At 47.2% G+C, this 22102-nt stretch overlaps 1 protein-coding gene across 1 annotated transcript in view; it reads right to left on the bottom strand.

Moving 5' to 3' along the window:
• Positions 1-15457: 15457 nt before the first annotated feature.
• ALDH1A2 (aldehyde dehydrogenase 1 family member A2) overlaps positions 15458-22102 on the bottom strand; it is a 71137-nt gene continuing 64492 nt past the window's right edge. Inside the window, exons 11-14 of the mRNA XM_077918426.1 lie at positions 21426-21590; positions 20862-21019; positions 20669-20743; positions 15458-19894 (exon numbers count right to left, since the gene is read on the bottom strand). Of these exons, the coding sequence (XP_077774552.1) occupies positions 19822-19894; positions 20669-20743; positions 20862-21019; positions 21426-21590 (471 nt within the window). The 3' untranslated portion in view covers positions 15458-19821. The remainder of the gene's footprint in view (positions 19895-20668; positions 20744-20861; positions 21020-21425; positions 21591-22102) is intronic.

The following is a 22102-nucleotide window of genomic DNA, read 5'->3' as shown; positions in this document are numbered from 1 at the left end:
TTATGAATTGGGCCACAGGGATGTGGAGTGGGAAGAGATTAGGGCCATGGGGGTTTAGGAATATGGGGATCGGGGTAGCATGCTGCCTGGAGCCCACCTCTCCCCCTTTATTTCTTGCTGGCATCCATTTGTCTCAAGAGACAATGAAGTGTGTCTCCAGGAATGAAGTCAATCTGCTGCATTAGCAGCACTGAAGTAACCTCCCCGGGTCGCAAACCTGGGCAGTGTGTATGGAGGTCCTGGGCAAGACCCTCTTTGGCCCAAAGGAAAGCAGAGCAATGTGTTTGGCACCAGATTGACTGTAGGAGTTGCCAGAAGGAGGCATACAAGGTGCCATTCAACCACATTAGGGTTTACTTGGATTTATGTACGATTTGCTCCTTAGCCTTTTCTTCTCCTGAAGATATCTTGCATGGCAGCAGAGTTTTCGGATCAGAGTTTTCCTTCTCTTCGATGGGCTACCTTGCCAGGTGGACGAGACCCACCTGCCCCTCACTTCCCTCTACATGCAGCAGTTCTCAACCTGTGGGTCCCCAGATGTTGTTGGACTACAACTCCTATCATCCCTGAGCTCTGGCCTTGCTAGCTAGGAATGATGGGAGTCAGCAACATCTGGGGACCCACAGGTTGAGAAAGGCTGCTCTACAGCACATGCAGAAACCTTCTTCTTGACCATTGAACCCGCTCTTGGTCTCATTCGCTCAATCCACCAGAGCCCATCTTCACATGCAGAGGAGGTCCCTAACGCACCAAGGGTTTGAGACCCATCAGCCGCTGTTGCCTGCTGACAGCTTCCAGGAGCCACAGGTGAGAACTGAGTGCAGGGTGGGGACCAAAGGTGAACAAGCTACCCCAGAAGAAGCATAACGTGTCCCCCTTTCATTATTCAGGTAGGTAGCTGTGTTGGTCTGACACAGTCAAAATAAATAAAAAAATTGTCCAGTAGCATCTTAGAGACCAACTAAGTATGTTCTGGGTATAAGCTTTTGTGTGCATGCACAGTTATTGTCTCCTGAGTGGTATCTGAAGAAGTGTGCATGCCCAGAACATACTTACCATAGGTGGTCTCCAAGGTGCTATTGGACAATTTTTAAAATTTATTTCCCCTTTCATTAGTTAACAATAATAGTCAGTCGTAGCTTATTGGAGAACACAAACATGAAACAGATACAGTACTGCTGAGAAAACCTCTTTGGGAAGAAACAATCAAGTTTCTTGTAGCACCTTAAAGGCTGAGAAATGAATTCTAGCAGAAGCAACTGATGATGATGATGATGATGATGATGATGATGATGATATCATCAACTACGTGAGATACTTAAACTTGATAAAAGAAATGGCTTTGCAACGGAATCCTCCAGACTGGAAAAAGAACAGATCAACTCCAAAAGGAAAACACTCTCTAAAATGTACCGACTCCCTCTTGACTGGGAAGTCAAGAAGGAGGAGGTAAAATCAGTAACGGTTAAATGGGCTCAAGACTTTGGTTACAACATCACCATGGATGCCTGGGAAAAACTATGGAAGGTAGATATGAAGTTCACCGCATGTTATGCTTTGAAAGAAAATTTTATGAAGATGCAATTCCGCTGGTACCTAACGCCATTAAAACTATATAAAACGCATAAAAAATACTTCTAGTAAATGTTGGAGATATGGGGTAGCAGAAGGTTCAGTGCTACATATGTGGTGGAACTGTAAGAAAACAAAGGAATTTGGGGAGCTAATCTATAACGAGCTTTCAAAGATGTTTAAGATTTCCTTTATTAAAGAACCGGAAGCCTTCATCCTGGGGATACCAGGCACAGGCATACCTAAAAAAACGAGGGAAATATTCTTGTACACTACGGTAGCTGCAAGAATATTAATCGCTACAAATTGGAAAGGGGAAAAAATCCCGACTAAACTGAAGTGGCAAAGTAAATTATTGGAATACACCGAGTTGGCCAAAATGACAGGGAAGCTGAGAGGTCATAGTGAAAAAACATTTATTAAAGAATGGGACATGTAGAAAAAATACCTTAAGCAACATTGTAATAACATGATGTCAATGGCAGGCCTTGAATGACTTCTGTGATATCGTGGATATTTATAGGAGAATAAGTCATTAATGAAAATTAATTAAGGAAATGGATAGTGCGTTAGATGAAATAAGTGGTAGATGCATGATGGGGTGACGGGAAGTTGTTATAAATGCAAGAAGAATTTACTGTGATTTGATGTATCATTTACTACTGTTTTTTCTTTCTGGGTGAATTTCTGTTCGCTGTTTTTTTAAAATTTCAATAAAGCTTTAAGAAAAATAAAAAAGAATTAGAAGCAACTGATGCATGCAGTGTTATCCTGAGATGCTGTTTGTGTGTGGTTTGGGAGAGGGGAGTACAAACAGTCAGCTCAGAAGGACATGAAATACCGAAAATTGCAGATGGTGATAGTCTTTGGCTCCACAATCGTGGGGCCACCACCGAAAAGGATGAGAACAGAAATCGTGCTCTGGCAGCAGGAGGCCCCATTAGCTAAACTGGTGCTTCAGGTTAAGAACAGTTTCAGGTTAAGAACAGACCTCCAGAACGAATTAAGTACTTAACCTGAGGTACCACTGTATATGGAGATGCCAGGGAATGAAACTGGAGTCTTCTCCATGAAAAACAGGTGCTCTGCTTCCACAGAGCTATGGCCCTTCCGCTGAGGGAGGCCGTGTTGCGATGTGGGCTGTCAGATGTTCACACACCAACACAACATTCAAAGTAAACAAACCATGCTGCTCTCCTCAGCAGACCAAATTGCTGAACAACTCTAGGTGCTGATTCTAGACCAGATCCAGCCTACGTTGGACATGCTTTGTACTATGTTATTATTATGTTTTATCATCAATGTTTTGTAATGTTGTACATCACCCTGAGGTCTTTTGATAAAGGGTGGTATATAAATTGAAGCAGAGACGTCACCTTGCCAACAAAGGTCCATATAGTAAAAGCCATGGTTTTCCCAGTAGTGATGTATGGAAGTGAGAGCTGGACCATAAAGAAGGCTGATCGCCGAAGAATTGACGCTTTTGAATTATGGTGCTGGAGGAGACTCTTGAGAGTCCCATGGACTGCAAGAAGATCAAACCTCTCCATTCTGAAGGAAATCAGCCCTGAGTGCTCACTGGAAGGACAGGTCCTGAAGCTGAGGCTCCAATACTTTGGCCACCTCATGAGAAGAGAAGACTCCCTGGAAAAGACCCTGATGTTGGGAAAGATGGAGGGCACAAGGAGAAGGGGACGACAGAGGACGAGATGGTTGGACAGTGTTCTCGAAGCTACCAGCATGAGTTTGACCAAAGTACGGGAGGCAGTGGAAGACAGGAGTACCTGGCGTGCTCTGGTCCATGGAGTCACGAAGAGTCGGACACGACTAAACGACTAAACAACAACAAATAAATTGAAGCAGCAACAACGATGCTGCTTTCTGTTTAGGATGCCACAAGTGTCCTAGCTAAGGAAGTCCCTCTGTTGACACCTGCAGGGAGTGTTTAGAAGGAAAATCAGGGTTAGCACGTGCACACACGCAAGAATAGCCTTCCAACCACAAATCACAGATTTTACCATTGTAACTGAATTAATAACAGCAAACTCTGAAGGTCCCAAAGAGGGAGTTTGGGAGGGGGGACGAGTCTAACAATATTTAAGTAAGTAAGTAAAGTAAGGCTGCTTGGATTGCAGCCCTTCTGCCTTCCTCCTCAGCCACCCAGCTAGTTTCTTCCTCCACGCAGGCGAGGCACTTCCCCGCTTGACCCCTAGAGGGCTTTCTGGGATGCGTTCCTCGAGGTCTCCAGCCATGCTTGGGCTGAGTATTGACGATGGCCAGGAGTGAGCTTCGCCTGCGTCTTTGCAAAATTGAGGGCACAGAGGCTCTTCCAGGCAACTTGCTTAACCATCCTGATTACCGCCCCCCGCCAAAAAAATAATAATTCCACAGAGTTATATGACATGGGCTGACTTTTCAGTAAGACCACTTTTATTTTCTTTTTTTAAATACAATTAATAAAAACTTTAACATGAAGAATCCATGGAATAAAGTTTGGTCTAGTGTTGTTTGTAGATCAATATATTTACCCAGCAATTTTAAAACATGTCCTATTTTGTGTTGATTGGTTAATCATAGAATTGTAAAGTTGGAAGTCATCTGGTTCATGCAGGAATCTTAACTAGATCATACATGACAAATGGACACCCAACATCTGCTAAAAAACCCCCAAAGAAGGAGAGCCCAGCACCTCCTGTGGGAGTCTGTTCCACTGTCAAACAGCTCTTACTCTCCAAACGTTATTTCTGATGTTCAGCCAGAATCTGCTTTCTTGTAACTTCAAGCCATTGGTTTGACTCCTATCCTCCAGAGCAGCAGAAAACAAGCTTGCTCCATCCTTTAGCTTTTTGAATATGGCTATCCTAAGGGTCAGGGGTCCCTTTACCTTTTTATCCTATCTCCTCTCAGTCGCCTCTATACTTTTTCTTTTTGAAACAAAAAATTCCTTCCAGTAGCACCTTAAAGACCAACTAAGTTAGTTCTTGGTATGAGCTTTCGTGTGCATGCACACTTCTTCACACGAAAGCTCATACCAAGAACTAACTTAGTTGGTCTTTAAGGTGCTACTGGAAGGAATTTTTTGTTTTGACTATGGCAGACCAACACGGCTACCTATCTGTAACTTTTCTTTTTGAGTTATGTTTTGAACTCAACTCTAGAGCCCAGCTATTTCCCTCCTACTGGGAAATTTCCCTCCTACTGGGAAGGGAAAGAGAGTAATGTTACTGGGAAATTAGAGGGGGGGGGGCAGGTGAGAGACAAAATTCAAAAGGAGAAAAACAGAGAAAAAGCTGCCCTTCCTAGGAATGCAAGGAAGTCTATTTAGTCCAGAGGTCAGCAAGATGCCCCAAACAAGAAACCAAGAAGCTGGATAATGATGATGATAATGATGATAATGATGATAATAATAATAATAATAATAATAATAATAATAATAATAATAATAATAATGTTAATAATAATAATAATAATAAATTATTTTTATTTATACCCCACCCTTCCCGGTTCAAAAACTGGGCTCAGGGCGACTAACAACAAATTTAAAACACTTTAAAACACTTAATTATAAAAGCAGCATAAAATACAGTATAAAAACATGAATAATAATAAAATTCAAAAATCAATTAGATAATCCCCAGGGCTAGCTGGCTGAATTGGTCCTACTTGGGCCAGCGAGGAGGCCAGGGGAGAATTCTGCAAGAGTAATCTGCCTACCTATGATTTCCTACCAGCTGGTGTCCAGAGGTAAACTGCCTTCAAAAGTGGAAGCAGAACAGAGCCACTGTGGCTGGGAGCTGATAGCTCTTCCTGCATGAATTTATGTCATCGTCTTCTAAAGCCCTTCAAGCTGGCAGCTGCCACTGCCGCCTCTAGGAGCAAGTCCCACCGTTTAACAGCCCAGCTTAGAGTGTGGCAAGGCCTGAGTTTGACTCCCACTCAACCCATGAAACTTACCTTGGGCCAGTTGCTATCCCTTCACCTAGCCTACCTCACAGGGATATTGTGAGGATAAAATGGGTGATGAAGTATCAGTGCAAAAGAGAATTCATAAAATGCTAGTGTTACTTGGTGACTGTGGGCAATGGCAGTTCCATGGGGGAAGAGAAGAAGGCCACACACATTTACCTGGAGAGTAAGTCGCATTGATTGTAATGGGGCTTTGTCCTAAGTAAACATGCACAGGATTGTGCTGTTAGGGTTAGGGCTTTTTATTTTTATTTTTAAAGAGGCTTTGTGCAAACCATCCTTGTGGTGACAGATGTCTGCATTGTGTTTGTACACACTTGTGAACTGCACTTGTTTGCCCAGCACCTATCCATGTTCCAGCCGTGGTTTTGCTGGGATTAACCTGCCTCCCATGTGGGGCTCCAACACCAGCCTCCCATGTGAGGCTCTGAGAGCCTGGCCTGTTGGCTGTGTTACTTGTTTCTAAATCTCTGACAGGGGAAGGACAAGCAAGCAAGCGAGAGTCAGCACACTCCCAACCGTTTGGCCAAAGGTGACCTGAATCCTGGCCTCCTCCCAGTGAGGCCTGGGGCCTGGATCCTACCACACCTCGGCTCTCTCGCCTTCTCTGTTTCCTCCTTAAGGGTTTTCCTGTTGAAAGTTGATTTACCTATATAAATCACATGGCAATATTTACTGCAAAATACATGACTGGGGGAAAAAAAGAATATTATTTCCTAGAGGTGCTTTCTAATCGCTCTTCATCTTGGAAAGAAACACATTAACATGGTGATATGCCTCTTCCTTCTATCGCACACTTTAATTTCTTTTTTTAAAAAAAATCTACATCCTGCCAAGGGGCGAGGGGAATTCTCCTCCGACACCTGCTCTTCAGCGTTACTCTCTCTCGCTGACACTAAGCTCCAGGGTGGGGATTTGCACCACCACTCGAGTGCTTAATTAGTTGTCTATGAACTTTCGCCTTAATTAGTTGTCATCACAAAGTTCAGGCTTCTCAGACCTTGCACTGCAACATGAACCAGGGATTCAAGCTTGTGAGTTTACAGGTAACCAGAGTCAACATTTTGGCTTGTATCCAATGAAGGGCTGAAAGTGCTTGTGCTCCTGCAATGTAGGCAACCCAATTTTTCAGATCCCCAATAACCCTGCTTCAGCTTTCTGCAAATACTCTGTGCTGTACTAGATTGTCTCCCAAATCTCAGGGTCAGATTTTGGAAGGGTACAGTGGAGCAGAAGAACCAGTGAAAATTGGGTGCTGTGACTTGTGGAAGCGTAAAATCTTTCCACTAGTGCAGTTGTTATTGCTCAAAGCTTTAAAACAACACAACATTTACAAACTGTTCAGAGTCCCACCAAAATTATAAAAATAATAATGGTGGCTTTTCTGAGCACCTGCCCATCCAAAGCAGCTTATAATCAAGAACTACGAGAGATGGAAAGACCTACTACAGTCATACCTCTTGTTACATTTGGTTCAGGTTATGTCTTTTCAGGTTGTGTCCTGCGGCAACCCGGAAGTACCAGAAAGGGGTACTTCCGGGTTTCGCTGCTCACACATGCGCAGACGCACAAAATGACATCATGCGCATGCACAGAAGCAGCAAATCACGACCCGCATGTGCGCAGACGCGGGTTGCATTCCTTTCAGGTTGCGAATGGGGCTCCAGAATGGATCCCGTTCACAACCAGAGGTACCACTGTAATGCAAAAAAAAAGCAAAACTTTAAACTACAGAAAACAGGAATACTGACTGCACCTTAAAAAAAAGAGAGAGCCAGAAACGCAACAGCAAACCCATAATTCACCCACCAGCCAGCTAATAGACATCCTACCTAGAAGATCAATGGAAAAAAAGAGGGGTCTTCTTCAGGGCCTTCCAAAAAGCCAGCAGTGTGGAAATTTGATGCCAGTCCAGTGGAAAGGAATTCCATACATGGGAGGCCATCATGGAGATTTTTTTTGCAATGCCCTCATAAGGGAGGACAGATTACAGTTTGGAAACTGGGAATGACAAATAGGTAGGAGAGGGGGGCTATGGCTAGCTAGGGAGCTCATGGCAGAAGTCGTAGCTGGACTGGAGACTCCTTGGTTCATGGAGCAGCCCAAGAACCCCTCTGGAATGTCTGAGAACAAACCAGTCCTGATGCGGAGACGCATGTGATGTCAAGACCTTGTGTGGTCCTTCAGCCGAGTTCAGACACACAGTTCTGTTATCATGGGGAAGGTGAGGTCGCCACCTGGAGGGGTGTATTTTGGGTGCCATTGAAGGTTGCAGAGAGAGAGAGGGAGCTGGACCACTCTGAGCGACAAACAGCACGATCTGGCGGGATGGTCTGTGGCACATCCTCCTGGTGGAAATGAGGCTTGTGCAGGAGAACCTCCCTGTGGCTTATGTCCAACATGAATCTGTGAGGGCTGGGCTGATGCATTTCAGTGTTCCATCTCAGGCATCAAAATGTTTTAGGCCAGCCCTGCCCACCTGGTCTGTGCCCGTTTTGCCGAGGGACACAGTGCAGCCCTCGAAAGAAGAGAGGCAGTGTGCTGTGTGGGGCTGTTTCCGTCCGGTGTGAATGTTATTCCTGCTGGACTCAGCTTGAATCCCCTCGCCACTCTTTTAACTTCTCGCTCTCCCATGCAAGGTAGTCAAGAAGATTTATGGCACTGCCTTCCATGAGAGATATTTTTTTCCTTAAAAGAGGCATTTCCCTGCAATGCACATCTATTCATCTTCTAGCTATAACTGGTCGCCTCTTGATAGCCATCGCTTAACCCATGAGGGGAGTCTCCAGGGATGAATTTGTGTCTGTCGAATTAGACCAAATGTTTCAATAAAGCTCATGCAGCCTTTATGCGTGCGACATGCTATAAAATAAAACCCAAAGAGACCCGTCCAAAGAGGAGGCCTAAGGCCATCAGAAGAGCCCAGCAACCTCCCCCTCCTTCTCACAATGGCCACCCGATGCAACCAGGAAGCCAACAAGCACCAGGGCGTCCAGGAGGCTTCTCCTGCTGTTGCCCCCCAGAAAATAGTATTCAGGAGTACACTGCCTCTGGACATGCAGGTTCCATGTAGCCATCATGGCTAATAGACTTTGATAGACCCATCCATTGTGGATTTATCTGGGCCCCTTAGCTCCTCCACAACGTAAGATTCACGCCAGTTAACAGCAGTCGGGGGGGGGGGGGAGGTTGTAAGGGATAAGGGCAGGGAGTAAATGTGACCTGGGACATAATATAGCCGATGATCTCTTTGTTTTGCATCAGTTCAATACTTAAAGGAAGACCATTTATTCTGCACTGCGTAGGAAGACAATCTGCTTTGATCCAGAGTGGCGAACGTGTGGCTCTCCAGATGTTTCTGAGCTCCAGCTCTCTTCATCCCACATCGCTGGCCTTCCTGGCTGGGGCTGATGAGAGTTCGAATCCAATGACACCTACAGCGCACTGGGTTTGCCAGCCCTCACTTGAATGGCTTGATTTCCACCGATTCAAACTTTATTTGTTTGATAGGGCAAGGGTGGATCTTAATTGGCCAGGATGCGCATTGAGGATGTACTTCTGCTTGGAGCCATTCTCTTCGTCATTTGATGACCAGGGCAGCTTGCTTAAGAGAAAGAGGATCAGGCCCAAGCAGCCCAGTATCACCGTTCAGACAGAGGTCAGTCAGTGGCCTGGTGGGAAAGCAAGACCCTTTCTGACTCCTGCTATTGCTGCCCCCAGCAACTGGAACTTAGAGATAGACTGCAGCTGAGCATAGCAGCTCCATTCAGCCTCCCCTTCTGTCAAAGAGTGACAGCTTTTGCTAATTAATCTGTAAGTCATTTTACAATTTCAGCATCTCCAAAAAGGTGCTGCCTTGACACTTCTGTAATGCGCAAATGTACTTAACGGGGAGGAAATGATTCACCAGCTGAAATGTTTAATCAGGCTTAATAAAAATGGGAGATCCCGTGTTATCAATCACAAGCTTAAAAAAGAAGGAGGAGATTCTGGCATCTCTTGTGACACTCACCCTGCCCCCAGTGTGGCCTTCCAGGACAGCTTTCCCCAACTTGGCGCCCTTCAGATGTTGTTGGACTAGAACTCCCAAGTTCCCTGGCCATGGACCATGCTGCCTTCTGCAGGGAATGTGTCCAACAGTCTCCACATTGCATCTATCTACCCCTGTTCTAGAGAGCAGCAATCAACCTCTGCCCTCTCCACATCCACCTCCCCCCCAAAAAACAACATTTTAAAATCCTGTGTTGTTTTGAAGTCGGGGCGGGGTGCGCACGCCCTTCCTGTTGACGGGTGCCGCTGCATCAGGAACACGGCCTGCTCTCCAAGAAACTCTCCCATGGCCAGCCAAGGCCGCCAGAGGGGCGTCCGCCTGTCCGATGGGAGGGATCCAGCAGCCGAGCCCTTGCACAATGTGCTGCTGCCAAGTGAGATCACACACAGGCCATTAGCACATCAAATACTGCAGGGCTGGCAGGGGAGCCTGGGAAAGGCTGGCCTGGAGCGGCATGGGTCCCCCGTCCCGGGTCGGGATCGGCTTACAGTTTTCGCTGGGCGATTGGACAGAGTCAAAGCTCTGCAAGTTTGCAGTCAAGCCTTTGAAGCAGATAATGTTTGGATAACGTTTCCTTTGGCCATTTATCTATGTTGCCGTCGCTGAGCAGGAACTGCAAACCATGTCTAAGCCAGACGGCCTTTCAAAGGTATCCAGGTGCTCCGAGGAAATATCTCCAAGCCTGGCCTCAACCTGGATCCATTCCTGAATGCACTGTGCTGCACTGAGGGGAGAGGAATGGTCTTCTCTGCTTCTCTTTGGTGACCAGCGCTTGCTGGATTAAGGGGGCTTGTCACAATTCAAACATGGTGGCCTGGCAAGAATCCAGGGCCGGCTCTGCCATTCTACCAAGGGAGACAGTTGCTTCAGGCTGCAGGTGCTGGCCCTGAGGGCAGAGGAGGTGTGCTGCAGGAGGAGGGTGGAATCTGGATTCTGCTGCCACTTCCGTTGTATGTGGTGGAACAAGGGGGCGCCATTTTGTCCTTGGCCTCAAGCAGCAAAATAGTGGTGGGGGCAGCCCTGCAAGAATCGGGGCAGAGTGGTGGAGTCCCCCTCTGCTGCTTCCATAGTTGATAATTTGTCCTTGGGCTGGGGGGGGGGGGCGGTGGCACATAAGTCCTAATGAAAGTGCAGTAAAAAGGTAAAGGGACCCCTGACCATTAGGTCCAGTTGTGGCCAACTCTGGGGTTGCAGCGCTCATCGCACTTTATTGGCCAAGGGAGCCGGCATACAGCTTCTGGGTCATGTGGCCAGCATGACTAAGCCGCTTCTGGCGAACCAGAAACACTGTTTACCTTCCCGCAGGAGCGTTACCTATTTATCTACTTGCACTTTGTGCTTTCGAACTGCTAGGTTGGCAGGAGCTGGGACAGAGCAATGGGAGCTCACCCCTTCATGGGGATTCGAACCACCAACCTTCTGATCAGCAAGCCCTAGGCTCTGGGGTTTGTACTCCTTAGCCTAGTGGGAGATGCTTCCTTCTGAGCAGGGGTGCTCTGAGCAGGTTTAAGCTCTGGATCTCATGGTCCTCTTCCAATGGCTTACTTCAAAATGTGACATATCAGCCCTGCTGCGCTTGGGAACCCTCCTGCTCCTGAGTGGGGCCCTGGACCTTTTCTCCAAAGTGCAGTCCCAGAAAGGGGAACCGCTCATGGGATAGCTGTGCTGATGACCTCTAGAATCTAGATCCTCTAAGATTCTAGAGTGAGGGAGATTTGTGCCCTCCAGATCTTGCTGGACTCCCAACATCCACCCTCTCTGACTGCTGGGGCTGCTGGCAGTTGGAGTCCAGCAACAACATGCGGGGGGGGGGGGAGGTCCCCCACTTTGCTTTCAAGCCACTGTCAAGTCAGCGAACCAAAAGGTGCCTTTGCCTGCCACAAAGGGCCAAGAGGCAGCTGGGACAACACTATCGATGGAGGGGGCATGGAGCTGCCAGACCCAGAGAGGCCTCTTCTACACCTTGGCCTGATTTCATGCAGGTGACAAAGGGGGAGGGGGAGAGAGACAAAGCCCCCCCCCCCACTGCCTCTGGTCCCCAGCAGATTACCCATGGGGAAATGCGTCCCGGGTGCAGGGCCGAATTTAGGTTTGATGAGGCCCTAAGATCCTGAAGGTAATGGGGCCCTTTATATGTCCAGCTGTCCTTTGTCAGCAACAAATTGTCACTGTTTTTTTGTGTTATATGGTAATTTATGGACCTAATATGTATCTAAAGCCATTTGCACATAACAAAGTATGTATTTTATCAAATTAATTGTTGAACTGAAATACAATTAAGAAGACGTATGTTAATAGTGAATTTGGGGGGGGGGCAAGAGAGTGGGGCCCTAAGCTATCGCTTGTTTAGCTTATATGTAAATCTGGCACATAAGGGATGCGGTTGGCGCTGTGGGTTAAACCAGAGAGCCTAGGACTTGCTGATCAGAAGGTCGGCAGTTCGAATCCCCTCGACGGGCTGAGCTCCCATTGCTCGGTCCCTACTCCTGCCAACCTAGCAGTTCGAAAGCACATCAAAATGCAAGCAGATAAATAGATACCGCTCTGGCGGGAAGGTAAACAGCGTTTCTGTGCGCTGCTCTGGTTCACCAGAAGCGGCTTAGTCATGCTGGCCACATGACCTGGAAGCTGTATGCCGGCTCCCTCGGCCAATAAAGCGAGATGAGCGCCACAACACCAGAGTCGGCCATGACTGGACCTAATGGTCAGGAGTCCCTTTACCTTTACCTTTAAATCCGGCACTGCCCGGTTGGGACAAAGATTGCTCTACCCCACCTCTGGCTGACAGTGCTCCCTTGCCACTTCAGCCTGCTCCTTCCAACTTCAGGTGCCAGGGATGGGGGGAAAGTGATGCCTCCTGCAGGCACAGCAGGTTTGCCACTGCCACGCGGTGCCCCTCTCCCCAACACAGCAACAATAAGACAAAAGCAGTGCTGGGGGTGGGGGGGCACAGACCCTTTAATTTTCAACCCAGGGAAGCCTGCCAGGCACCCTTTTCCTTGAAAGCCCACAAGTTGCTCCCAGGGATGCTGCCAGCAGCAGGGGCAGCTGCTTCCGGTGTTGACACTGCACAGCAAGGGTGGCGTCAAGGCGCCCACAGACAAGAACCTCCCTGGACCTGTTCCTCCTCTTCTTCACCATGGCCCCCTGCTCTGCTAGTTTGTACATCTGTGCCTCCCTCTGGCTCAGCCAACAGTGGGGTGGGAGGAGAAGCCACAGGAGCAGCTGCCCTGGCCTCACCTGCTTGCCCAGTTGGATTTCTGCCTGGCAAGCGATCAGCTGGCAGCCATGAGGGAGAGTGTGTGGCAGGGAGGAAGGAGGCCCATAGAGAGGGCCTGTTCTGAACAAAACCAGGAGCTGTCACTCCCTTGTGGAGGAAAGTTCTCCCCATTGTGGAGGGTCCTGCGGTGTCTGTCTTTGTTACTGACCGGCACAAGATTTTTATATTAAGAGATATACTGTAAAATGTTATGTAGGGAGATATTTCTCAGATATAAGGTAAGGAATAGGAATAGAGTTATAAGCACATGTTTTGAAATGCAAAGCTATGCAAACACTGTTATTGAAAACAAACACTATAAAAACTTGGTTATATTCAGCATTTCTTATTATAAGAAATATTAGTTTGTTTGAACCATGTCTCATAGCTGGCCAGGCTATCAAGTCTGTGACAAAACCAGCCAGAGATCAGAGTGTCTCTTGGGCGGCAGCTGAAAGCCCAGATTTGGAGGTCACCTGAGGTACTGAGAGCCCAGAGCTTGGAACCCAAGAAGGCCAACAGGAACCCGGCTTGCAAGACGCCTTTAACAAGCAAAAGGGAAATTGGCAATTTGGAATAAAGGACCCTCTTGCTCCTAACTGGTGGGGTTGGGCAGGGGGAGGGATGGCAGGCCCGGAGGATCCAGACCAGTCTGCTGGGCCCCTCTCTGTTACCACTTCTCCTTCCAAGAGGGAGAGGCTGTCCTCTCTGCCACCAGCGCCGCTCTTGTTTTGAAACAGGCTGGCCAGTGACCAGCTATGATAAAATGTGGGTGGGATGGGGTTTAAAAACACTCACAGCACATCTTGAACACTCTCTCATGGGTGTTTGGCTCTCTCAGCTGCGTTCCTAGGTGGGACGGCAACAAATGGCCAGGGCTTTGTTTTCAAAGTGTCCGCTTTGGGAAGACTAATCACGCCTCAAGCTTCGCAACGTGCCTTTTCAAACGCTCCAGGGGCCTTGGCCGCCCTCCCCACCCCCCATGTAAAAAGAGCAATCCCTGCAGACTGGTGTCCACCCCCCCCAAAAAAAAACCCACCCCACCTTCTCTTTTTATTTCAGCCAATCAAAGAAAAACTTCAGCCACAACACCACCTCCCTCCCTTAACTTGGTGGCCTCCCAAGTCAACAGAGGACGGCAGGTAGGACCAGAATGCTTTTCAGTCGTAAGAACATGAACCTTGCAGTTGGATCAGCCCCAAGGGGCCCCATCTAGTCCAAAGTCCCATTCCTGCCGTGCTCTACCAGATGCCCGCCATGATAGGAAGTCTGCAAGCAGGGCCTGGGTGCAACAGCACCGCTCTCCTCACTCCTGATACCCAGAAGCTGATGTGCAGAGGCCCACTGCCACTGATTCTGGAGGGAGCACATACAGCGATCATAATTAGCCTTCTCCTCCCTGAACGTGCCCAAGAGGTGCAAGACATGCACAGCAGCCCAATAAGCTGAGCAGATGCAATTCCACAGTCAGAGGCAGAATGAAGATGGTGTGTCGAGGAGAGTGGGCAGGATTGTTTGTGTCAGGTGCTTCACTTCCTAGCCATGGAAATGGGGGGAAATGGCATTCTCCCAACTACAAATAAGGGGTAGGAATAGGCAAGAGCCACATAAGGGGACTGCACCCTCAAGAGGAGACTCAAATAAACACTCCCCACCACTTTTTTCCTTTTGCTTTGCTGTTTCTCCAGGAAAACCTGATATTTACTGCTAAATCAGAGCAGATGGCTGTTTGGGTTTTTCCCAGAGATTGCTGTTTGTTCTGATTCAGTGGTAAATAGCAGGTTTTTGCTGGGAAAAACAAAACAAAAAAGCTGTCAGACATGGATCTGGAAATGTGGAGCAAAGATGGACGAGCCCTACGTCACATCTGTGGCCTTAGAAGCTGATCAGCCGGCTGTAGGCTTGGAAAACCAAGCCCAGGACTTGAAGTCCATGGCCACTTTCCTGGGAAGCAGCTGCCAGTTGATTTTAAGGAGTCCTTCCGGCAAGCATGCTTAGAATCTGTGGCTCAAAAGAGCTGGCGGGTGTCTCTTCTGCAAGCGATCTGGGTGTTAACTTCATCGTATCTGTGTGACTCATCTAGAGAGGAAATAAAAATCATCACTTCTTAAAACTTTATCCAGGACTCCCTCCAAGAAGCAAGAGTTTGCCTGAGCACCCTGCAGAGGCCGATGATTTCAGACTTTCGCTGATAGCTAAACTTTATGGCCACAGTGGGTGAGGATGAACTTTGCCTCTGACCTGGATCCACAATTCAGAGTTTTCTTTTTAAAAAGAAAGAAATGCAGCTGCAATAATATTCAAGGGGGGGAAATCAGACTCTTTCTCCCACTCTCTATTCATTTTGCAAAGGAAAATAAAGCTACTGAGGAGGAGGCCTTGCCTCTGTGCAGAGCAGAGTCCCACCAATGAGACGGGACGGCCGAGTTTCACCTCGGAAGCCCTTTAAGGGAAACTTAATAGTACTAAAGACTTCAATAACCTGTTTTCATTTGCCGTCTCTAACCATACACAGGATTAAAACTGATAACAGGAAGCTTCAAAGTGCCCTTGAGCAGCACATGATGTATCTGGCAAATGAAAAGATAAATTTCACCGACTCATGTGCGTTGAGGGTGGTGGGAAAAATGGCAACTTCAGTTGTTACCTGAATTTATTTGAAATAACACACAAACAATAGACGAGACACATATAATACAGAGGAGTACACAGTATAAATGCTTATTGCTAGCACGAGTTTCTTCCAAAGGCATGTAACAGAAAAAGAAATGGAAATTATCACTTCACAATGAATATTGGAGATAATAAGAAAACTAATTTCTTAAAGCATATTTCTTTCAAAAAAGAAAACAAAACTCTGACATAACCCTACAATAGGAGTATATGACATTCATGTTGCACAGCTCTGGTATAGCTTGCAATTGCATCTCCACGTTCGGAAAAGAACAGCTTGAATTATGCATCTAGCAAAAAATATATATCTATATTTGGAGACAAACAAGGATGGCATAAATATCAAACATGGGGGGCAGGATGCAGAGAGGGCTGGGCTGGGAAGGGAGGGGAGAGGGGAGATGGAGAGAGCCTGAAGGGGGTGGCAGAGAGGGAGACAGAGAGCCCCACCATTCCAGAGGGAAGTTCTCCTGGGTAAGCCCATTGGACACGAGTGTGCATTGTGCAAGAGCACATTTCTGCAACTCATGCCACTGGAGCTTGTGCAGGGGAACTTCCGGGCAGAGGGTGCTCCATGTGATGTAGTGGCAAGACGAGCCTTTTGCATTAAATGTTTCAGGTTCTAGGCAGCTTTGGGCCAGCCAGTGAAGTACTTTGCTGAGCTTGCAGGCTTGAACCGGATCCTTGTGTGGAGCAAGAGGCTGCCTTGGTCTTCTTCTACACCAAGCTCTCACCCCTTCTCACGACAACTTTACAATGGCCAGGTTCCTTATTGACTGACTCTCAACCCTTCAGCTTAGAGGGGATGGACCTTTTCAGTGTCCAGAGTTTCTGTCTGAGTTTTTGACCCAGAGTGATTCATTTTGGGAGATCCATTTTTTGTAAAGATGCTGTAGCAAACATGGACAGCTGAGTACACACAGCTGTCTTTCAAAAGTCCAGAAAAAACCCTCCATCAACCAGTCAAAAATGCAACTTCTGCACTGGTGTTTCAACTGCCTCTGAATACCACCCTTGGGGACGTTCTGTGCTTTGGCCCAATTCCTGGTAAATTGTGTCCAAAAACTGCTGATATTTCTGTTTCATGATTGGCCACTACATTTCACATTTGTTCTATGTCTCATCCAGACATGATTTTGTCAGATGTGGGATGTTCCCACAGGGATAACATGCAAACGAATGTCTTTGAATTTGTTTTCTCCTTTATAAAGAACATGAGGCCTCCATCTTTCATCTGGAACAAAGGACTCCTGCCTTTGAAATCACCCCTGGCTGAATGAGGGTGTAAATCAGGAGACACCATTCCATGGGCTCAGTTGTGCCCTTTAGGTCTTTCCCTGGTGCCCATGAATTCCCCACTTTCTGGAAAGGGTGGTTAACTTCTTCTCCATTGAAAAGTACATAGAGCTGAAGGAGGAAGATGGAAGAATGACACTCTTTCTCACTTCCTGTTTCAGCTCTATGTGCTTTTCAAGGTTCACATTAACTCTGCTAGATCTGTGACCAGAAGGGGTGACAATCACATCACTCACGGAAAAATCCAGATGTGCCCAGAGTTCTAAATGGTTTTGCAGCCGCTAGTGTAAATTAGAGCCACGTGTTTAAACCACACAATGAACCGGGATCCACCTTGATGTATCAGTAGAGTGATGGGTTTGAATTAGAGAAAACCGCATTCAAATCTCTGTTGCACCATAGAGCTTACTGAGTGACCTTGGGCAACTCACTGTTTCTCACCCTAACCTACCTCACAGGGTTATTGTGAGGTTCACACAGAGAGGGGAAACAAAATAAAAAAATTCCTTCCAGTAGCATCTTAGAGACCAACTAAGTTTGTTATTTGTATGAGCTTTCGTGTGCATGCACACTTCTTCAGATACACTGAAACAGAAGTCAACAGACCCTTATATATAGTGAGAGGGTGGGGAGGGGTATTACTCAGAAGGGTGGTGGGAATGGGCGATTGGTGAGTCGTCAACAGGTGTGGTAAACCTGTTGATGACTGTTAACGACTGCAATTGGTCTTACAGGAAAAGCAAGGGGTGAGATGGCTAAAAATAGCTTTATCATGTATAATGAGATAAGAATCCAATGTCTCTATTCAGACCAGGTCTCTCCATGATTTTAGGTTTGGTGATAAGTTGCAGTTCAGCAACAGAGAGGGGAGTGAGTTAATGAGTGGAGTCAACATTGCTTTCTGCCTCTTGGTTCAGCCCTTGTTCTGCAGTTGGCAGCCAGAAGCACAAATAGATGAACTGAGTGGAGCCATTAGAAAAAGTGGCAAAGTGATGACATTGTGGGCCTCTGTATGTGGATCTGGCCTCCTTGAGGGAAACCACGCTGTTGCAGCGCCCATACCCTTGGCTGGTGCCACTGATGCTCACCTGGCAGCATCACCTAGCAGTCCCCTTCTGCATGCATTTATATCCTTATGCAACAGGAGCAATGTTGGTTTTGGGGAATAAAAAACAAGTAGATTTCTCATTCAAGTAGCACTGAGAGGCTGCGGCTGCAAAGGAGGTGACAATCAAAACAGGGGCAGACTTTAGTCATCTTTCGTAATATGGCACCCTGTGGGAGGCCAAAATTTGGCACCCCCAAATGGATCTTCTCAATTTTGCGCCCCCTTGGCCCTAAATCGAGTGCTTCTCAAAGGCTGGCCACAAACTGCTGAATACCATTATGGAAGGAGCAGCAGCAGAGCATGTCCTTCCTTCACGAGAGGAGGGCTGGCAAGTGTACTTGGAACTGGTATGGTTAAGAGTAGCCATGACAAATCTAGGGATTGCCTCCTCCTTACTCAGCTTTTCTTTTTGGCAAGTTGGTTTTTAACAACAACAACAACAAAAACACCTTGCAATTTCTCAAGTCTGCAGAACCACGGCCAAAAGATTATTTTTATTTTTATTTTTTGCAAGGCTTCAGTCAAGAGTGAAAGTCACAGAAAGCCCAGGTCACTTGCCACTGTTCCACCTTCCTACGTGAAATGAGGACCTGCCTGCAAAGAAGTCAGAGAAAAGACAGACGAACTGCAGAGGGAGGTTCCTCCTTGCTCCAGGGGCCAAATCAGCAACAGCCATTTTGGATGCAGTGGGACTCCTTTCCCCACACATTAACATATCATATGGTGTGATGTCACCATGTTTGTCTCCCAGCTGCTGCCACTGATTTGGGGGTGCTAGGCAAAGCATGATGAAGGGGGGCAAAAATGATGCAGAACATGGCTGACAGCAGCCCCTTGTCGCTAAAGCCTTTTATCGCTGCTCTGAATGGAGGGAGCTGTGAGGTTGCAGTTAACCTGCCGATTTGAACATCGAAACCTCAAATTCTGCTCAGGATTTGGAACTGCCCCCCAGGGATGCAATGGGCTCATTTCCATTTTCCCACAGCTCCATTTGTGCAGATTGTGCCATGGGGTTCCAGGCATGCTCTTCCTCCTCACATTCGCTGCCCATCATCAGCTGCAACACTGATGGTAGAAATCCAGCTTGCAGCTGAAGAGGGTCCAGTTCCAGGAATCTGCTCCCTCATAACTCTACCTGGGAGCAGGTGGCTGAAGTGGCCCCTTTCCTCTCACTCAGCTCCTGCCTTTCTGTCTAGAAGAGCATGTGTAAACACAACCAGCTTTTTTTTTGGGGGGGGGAGGTGGTGGTGATGGTGGTTATACTGCAAGTGCGCTTTATGTCAGATCCAAAAGGGAAATGGTTTCCTTACAAAGACACACCTGCAGCTACAGAGAGAATCCAAAACTCTACCCTCGTTTTATCTGTTGGAGAACTGTGTTTCTGCAAGCTTCCCTGAAATGAGGAGGAATACAAACTCACTTCAGGAGAAAAGGATTATGCTTTCAAGAACGCACATTACAATCTCCAGTTAAGTTGCCCACCTCCAGCCTTGGGGCTGATGTTTCTGGTAAGTGGCTGTTGCTGAGTTTTGGGTCCCCCAATGAATCCAGTTGCAGCGCCAACGTCATACAAGAATGGAGCAAATCAAGGACATGATGGTTGGGAAGGTCAGTTTAAAACAGGTTTTCTTTTCAGGAACACGATAGCGTGTGTTTACTTGCAATTTGTATAGTGGGAACATTTCTGAATGTTTTCTAACTGTACTATATTAAACGAGTGGTTTGTGGCCAACAGTGGGGTGAAAACCCACCCAGCTTAATGGCAAGCCTGGTTGCAATGCTATTTAAAAAAGAAATCTGTGTCGTTGTTTTTTTTAAAAATTCCTGAGTGCTAGTCCCCATAAAAGGAATACAGAGGGTCACTTGATGTACTGCAGTGATCGGCACATTGTCTTCTTACGAGTTCTTCTGAGGAACCTTTATCGTCACAGTCTTCACTTCGGAATATTCTCGCAGTCCACACTCTCCCCTAGAAAACAAATTAAATGTGCAAGATTTGTGACTAAACACCATTCCTCTCTACAAGTACCACACAGAGATGCTTATCAGAGTCTGGGTGATGCGCCAACAAACAGGGATGGCCAACCCTCCCACACGATAAGGTAAGGAAGCAGATCCTGCATGCCACTAAAGGAGGGAGAGTGGTGAAAGACAAGAGATTTGACCTGAGAAATCTCTGTGTGTGCTCCCCGTTGAAATGAATGAGAGAGGCACGTGTAGAGCATCATAAACCTCCATTCACTTCAGTGGTGCTTGCAGAGGAGAATATCCCTCTGCTCAACCAAGGAAATGCAGACTCAGTGCCCTCCATCCCCTGCTCTCCCCCACCCCAAGTCCCCTCTGGGGATACTGGCAGTAGTTTCCTCGGAGGAGGAATATAGGCAGTTCATTAAGCTTTTGCTTGGGGAGAAAAGGAACTGGCTCCACCACCGCTACAACCCTGTTTCCACTGGACTATAATAAAGTGGTTCAAGGTCAAACACTGAACGTAACAATCTCCCCGCCCCCCATACACTTTTGCCAAATTGAGGGCCATTTTGGTTGAGCTCTATCAGGCTTTAAAATGCCCAGGGTCAGGTGCTGAAAGGTCAATGTGGGTCCAGACGAAGGGCTTGTTTGCATGACTGCCTCCTCCACATCCCTCCCACAGCATCACCTGGAGAGCCAACATTTTCCCCTTTCTGGTGGAGGCACCATTTGGACAGGTATGAGCCCCAAAGCCCTCATTGGAAGTGTTGCTTACATCTCTCTCCCATTGCCAGACATTTTGAATCCTCCAAAAGGACTCTGGGCATTTAAGGCGTTGTAGCAATTGATCCTGTCAGTGGAGGAAAGAAAACACCTTGATTACAAAGTCTCCATGTTATCCCTCACCCCAGAAACAGACACCCCATTTTCCAGAGCAGGCACCCCCTGCCCCCAGCCCTCCTCCTCACCAGACAGTTCCTGCTTGCATTGCGGAGGAAACGGTCAAGGCCTTGTTGATGTCATTGGTGAAGACGGCAGCAACCAGTCCAAAGTCTGAATTGTTGGCTCTTTCAATGACTTCATCCATGGTTTTAAACCGCAGGATTTCTTGAACAGGCCCAAAGATCTGCAACAGAAATGGAGTGGGCATTTGGGGTAAATTAAAATGGCAGGCAGTCACCGTGGATGAGAGTCAAGTATGGATCTTGTTCAGATACGTTCGGAAATGTTTGGCTCTCATTCAGAAAAAATTGGATCTTGTTTAGAAATGGCACCACACCACCACCCACCCACCACTGAGATGGCTTCCTGGGAATCCAGCAAAGAGGCTGGTAAGCTGGCACAGCTGGGTCAGGCAAACAAGGGGTGCTTCTGGGCTGCTGGGACTCTTGGCCAGTGCTCATCCTGGCTGACCACTGGTGCCCTGCAAGGGGGATACTTCAGGAGCCCCTGTGAATAGGGCTTTTTCCTGGCAACATCCAACAAGGTCTTTGACCCAGAGTGTGGGGAAAGAGGATGAGAAGAACCAATACCTCTTCCTTGGCAATGCGCATATCATCCGTTACATTGGAGAAGACCGTGGGTTCAATGAAGAATCCCTTCCTTCCCAGTCCTTTGCCTCCACATTCCAGCCTTGCGCCTTCAGCAATGCCACTCTGAATCAGTTCCAGGATCTTATTGTATTGTTTCTTATCAATCTTTAAAAAGAAAAAGAAGGAGAAGGAAGGAAAGAGAAGATGAGCATAAGTAGGGCCCTGCAGAAACTGGGTGCGCCCAATACAAGACCATCTTTTCCAGTGTCCTATTTTTCACAGTGGCCAACAAGATTTGCCTGGAATCACAGGATCATTGGCTGTGGACATAGATCTGCAAAGCACAAACCGTCTTTATCAATTCCTCCTCTTCATTTCTTTGCCGTGACTGCCTGGCACCTGGAGATCTGCTCTCTTGGAAAACTACACACTCAAGTTTACATGCATTGCATATGCTGTTACAGTGGTACCTCGGGTTAAGTACTTAATTCGTTCCGGAGGTCCGTTCTTGACCTGAAACTGTTGTTAACCTGAAGAAACACTTTAGCTAATGGGGCCTTCTGCTGCCGCTGTGCCGCCGGAGCATGATTTCTGTTCTCATCCTGAAGCAAAGTTCTTAACCCGAGGTACTATTTCTGGGTTAGCGGAGTCTGTAACCTGAAGCATATGTAACCTGA

This window comes from Podarcis muralis, chromosome 14, assembly GCF_964188315.1.
Source record: "Podarcis muralis chromosome 14, rPodMur119.hap1.1, whole genome shotgun sequence".
NCBI classification, from domain to species: Eukaryota; Metazoa; Chordata; class Lepidosauria; order Squamata; family Lacertidae; genus Podarcis; species Podarcis muralis.
The sequence above is the reverse complement of the archived record's forward strand: the minus strand, read 5'-3'. Positions and strand labels throughout refer to the sequence as shown.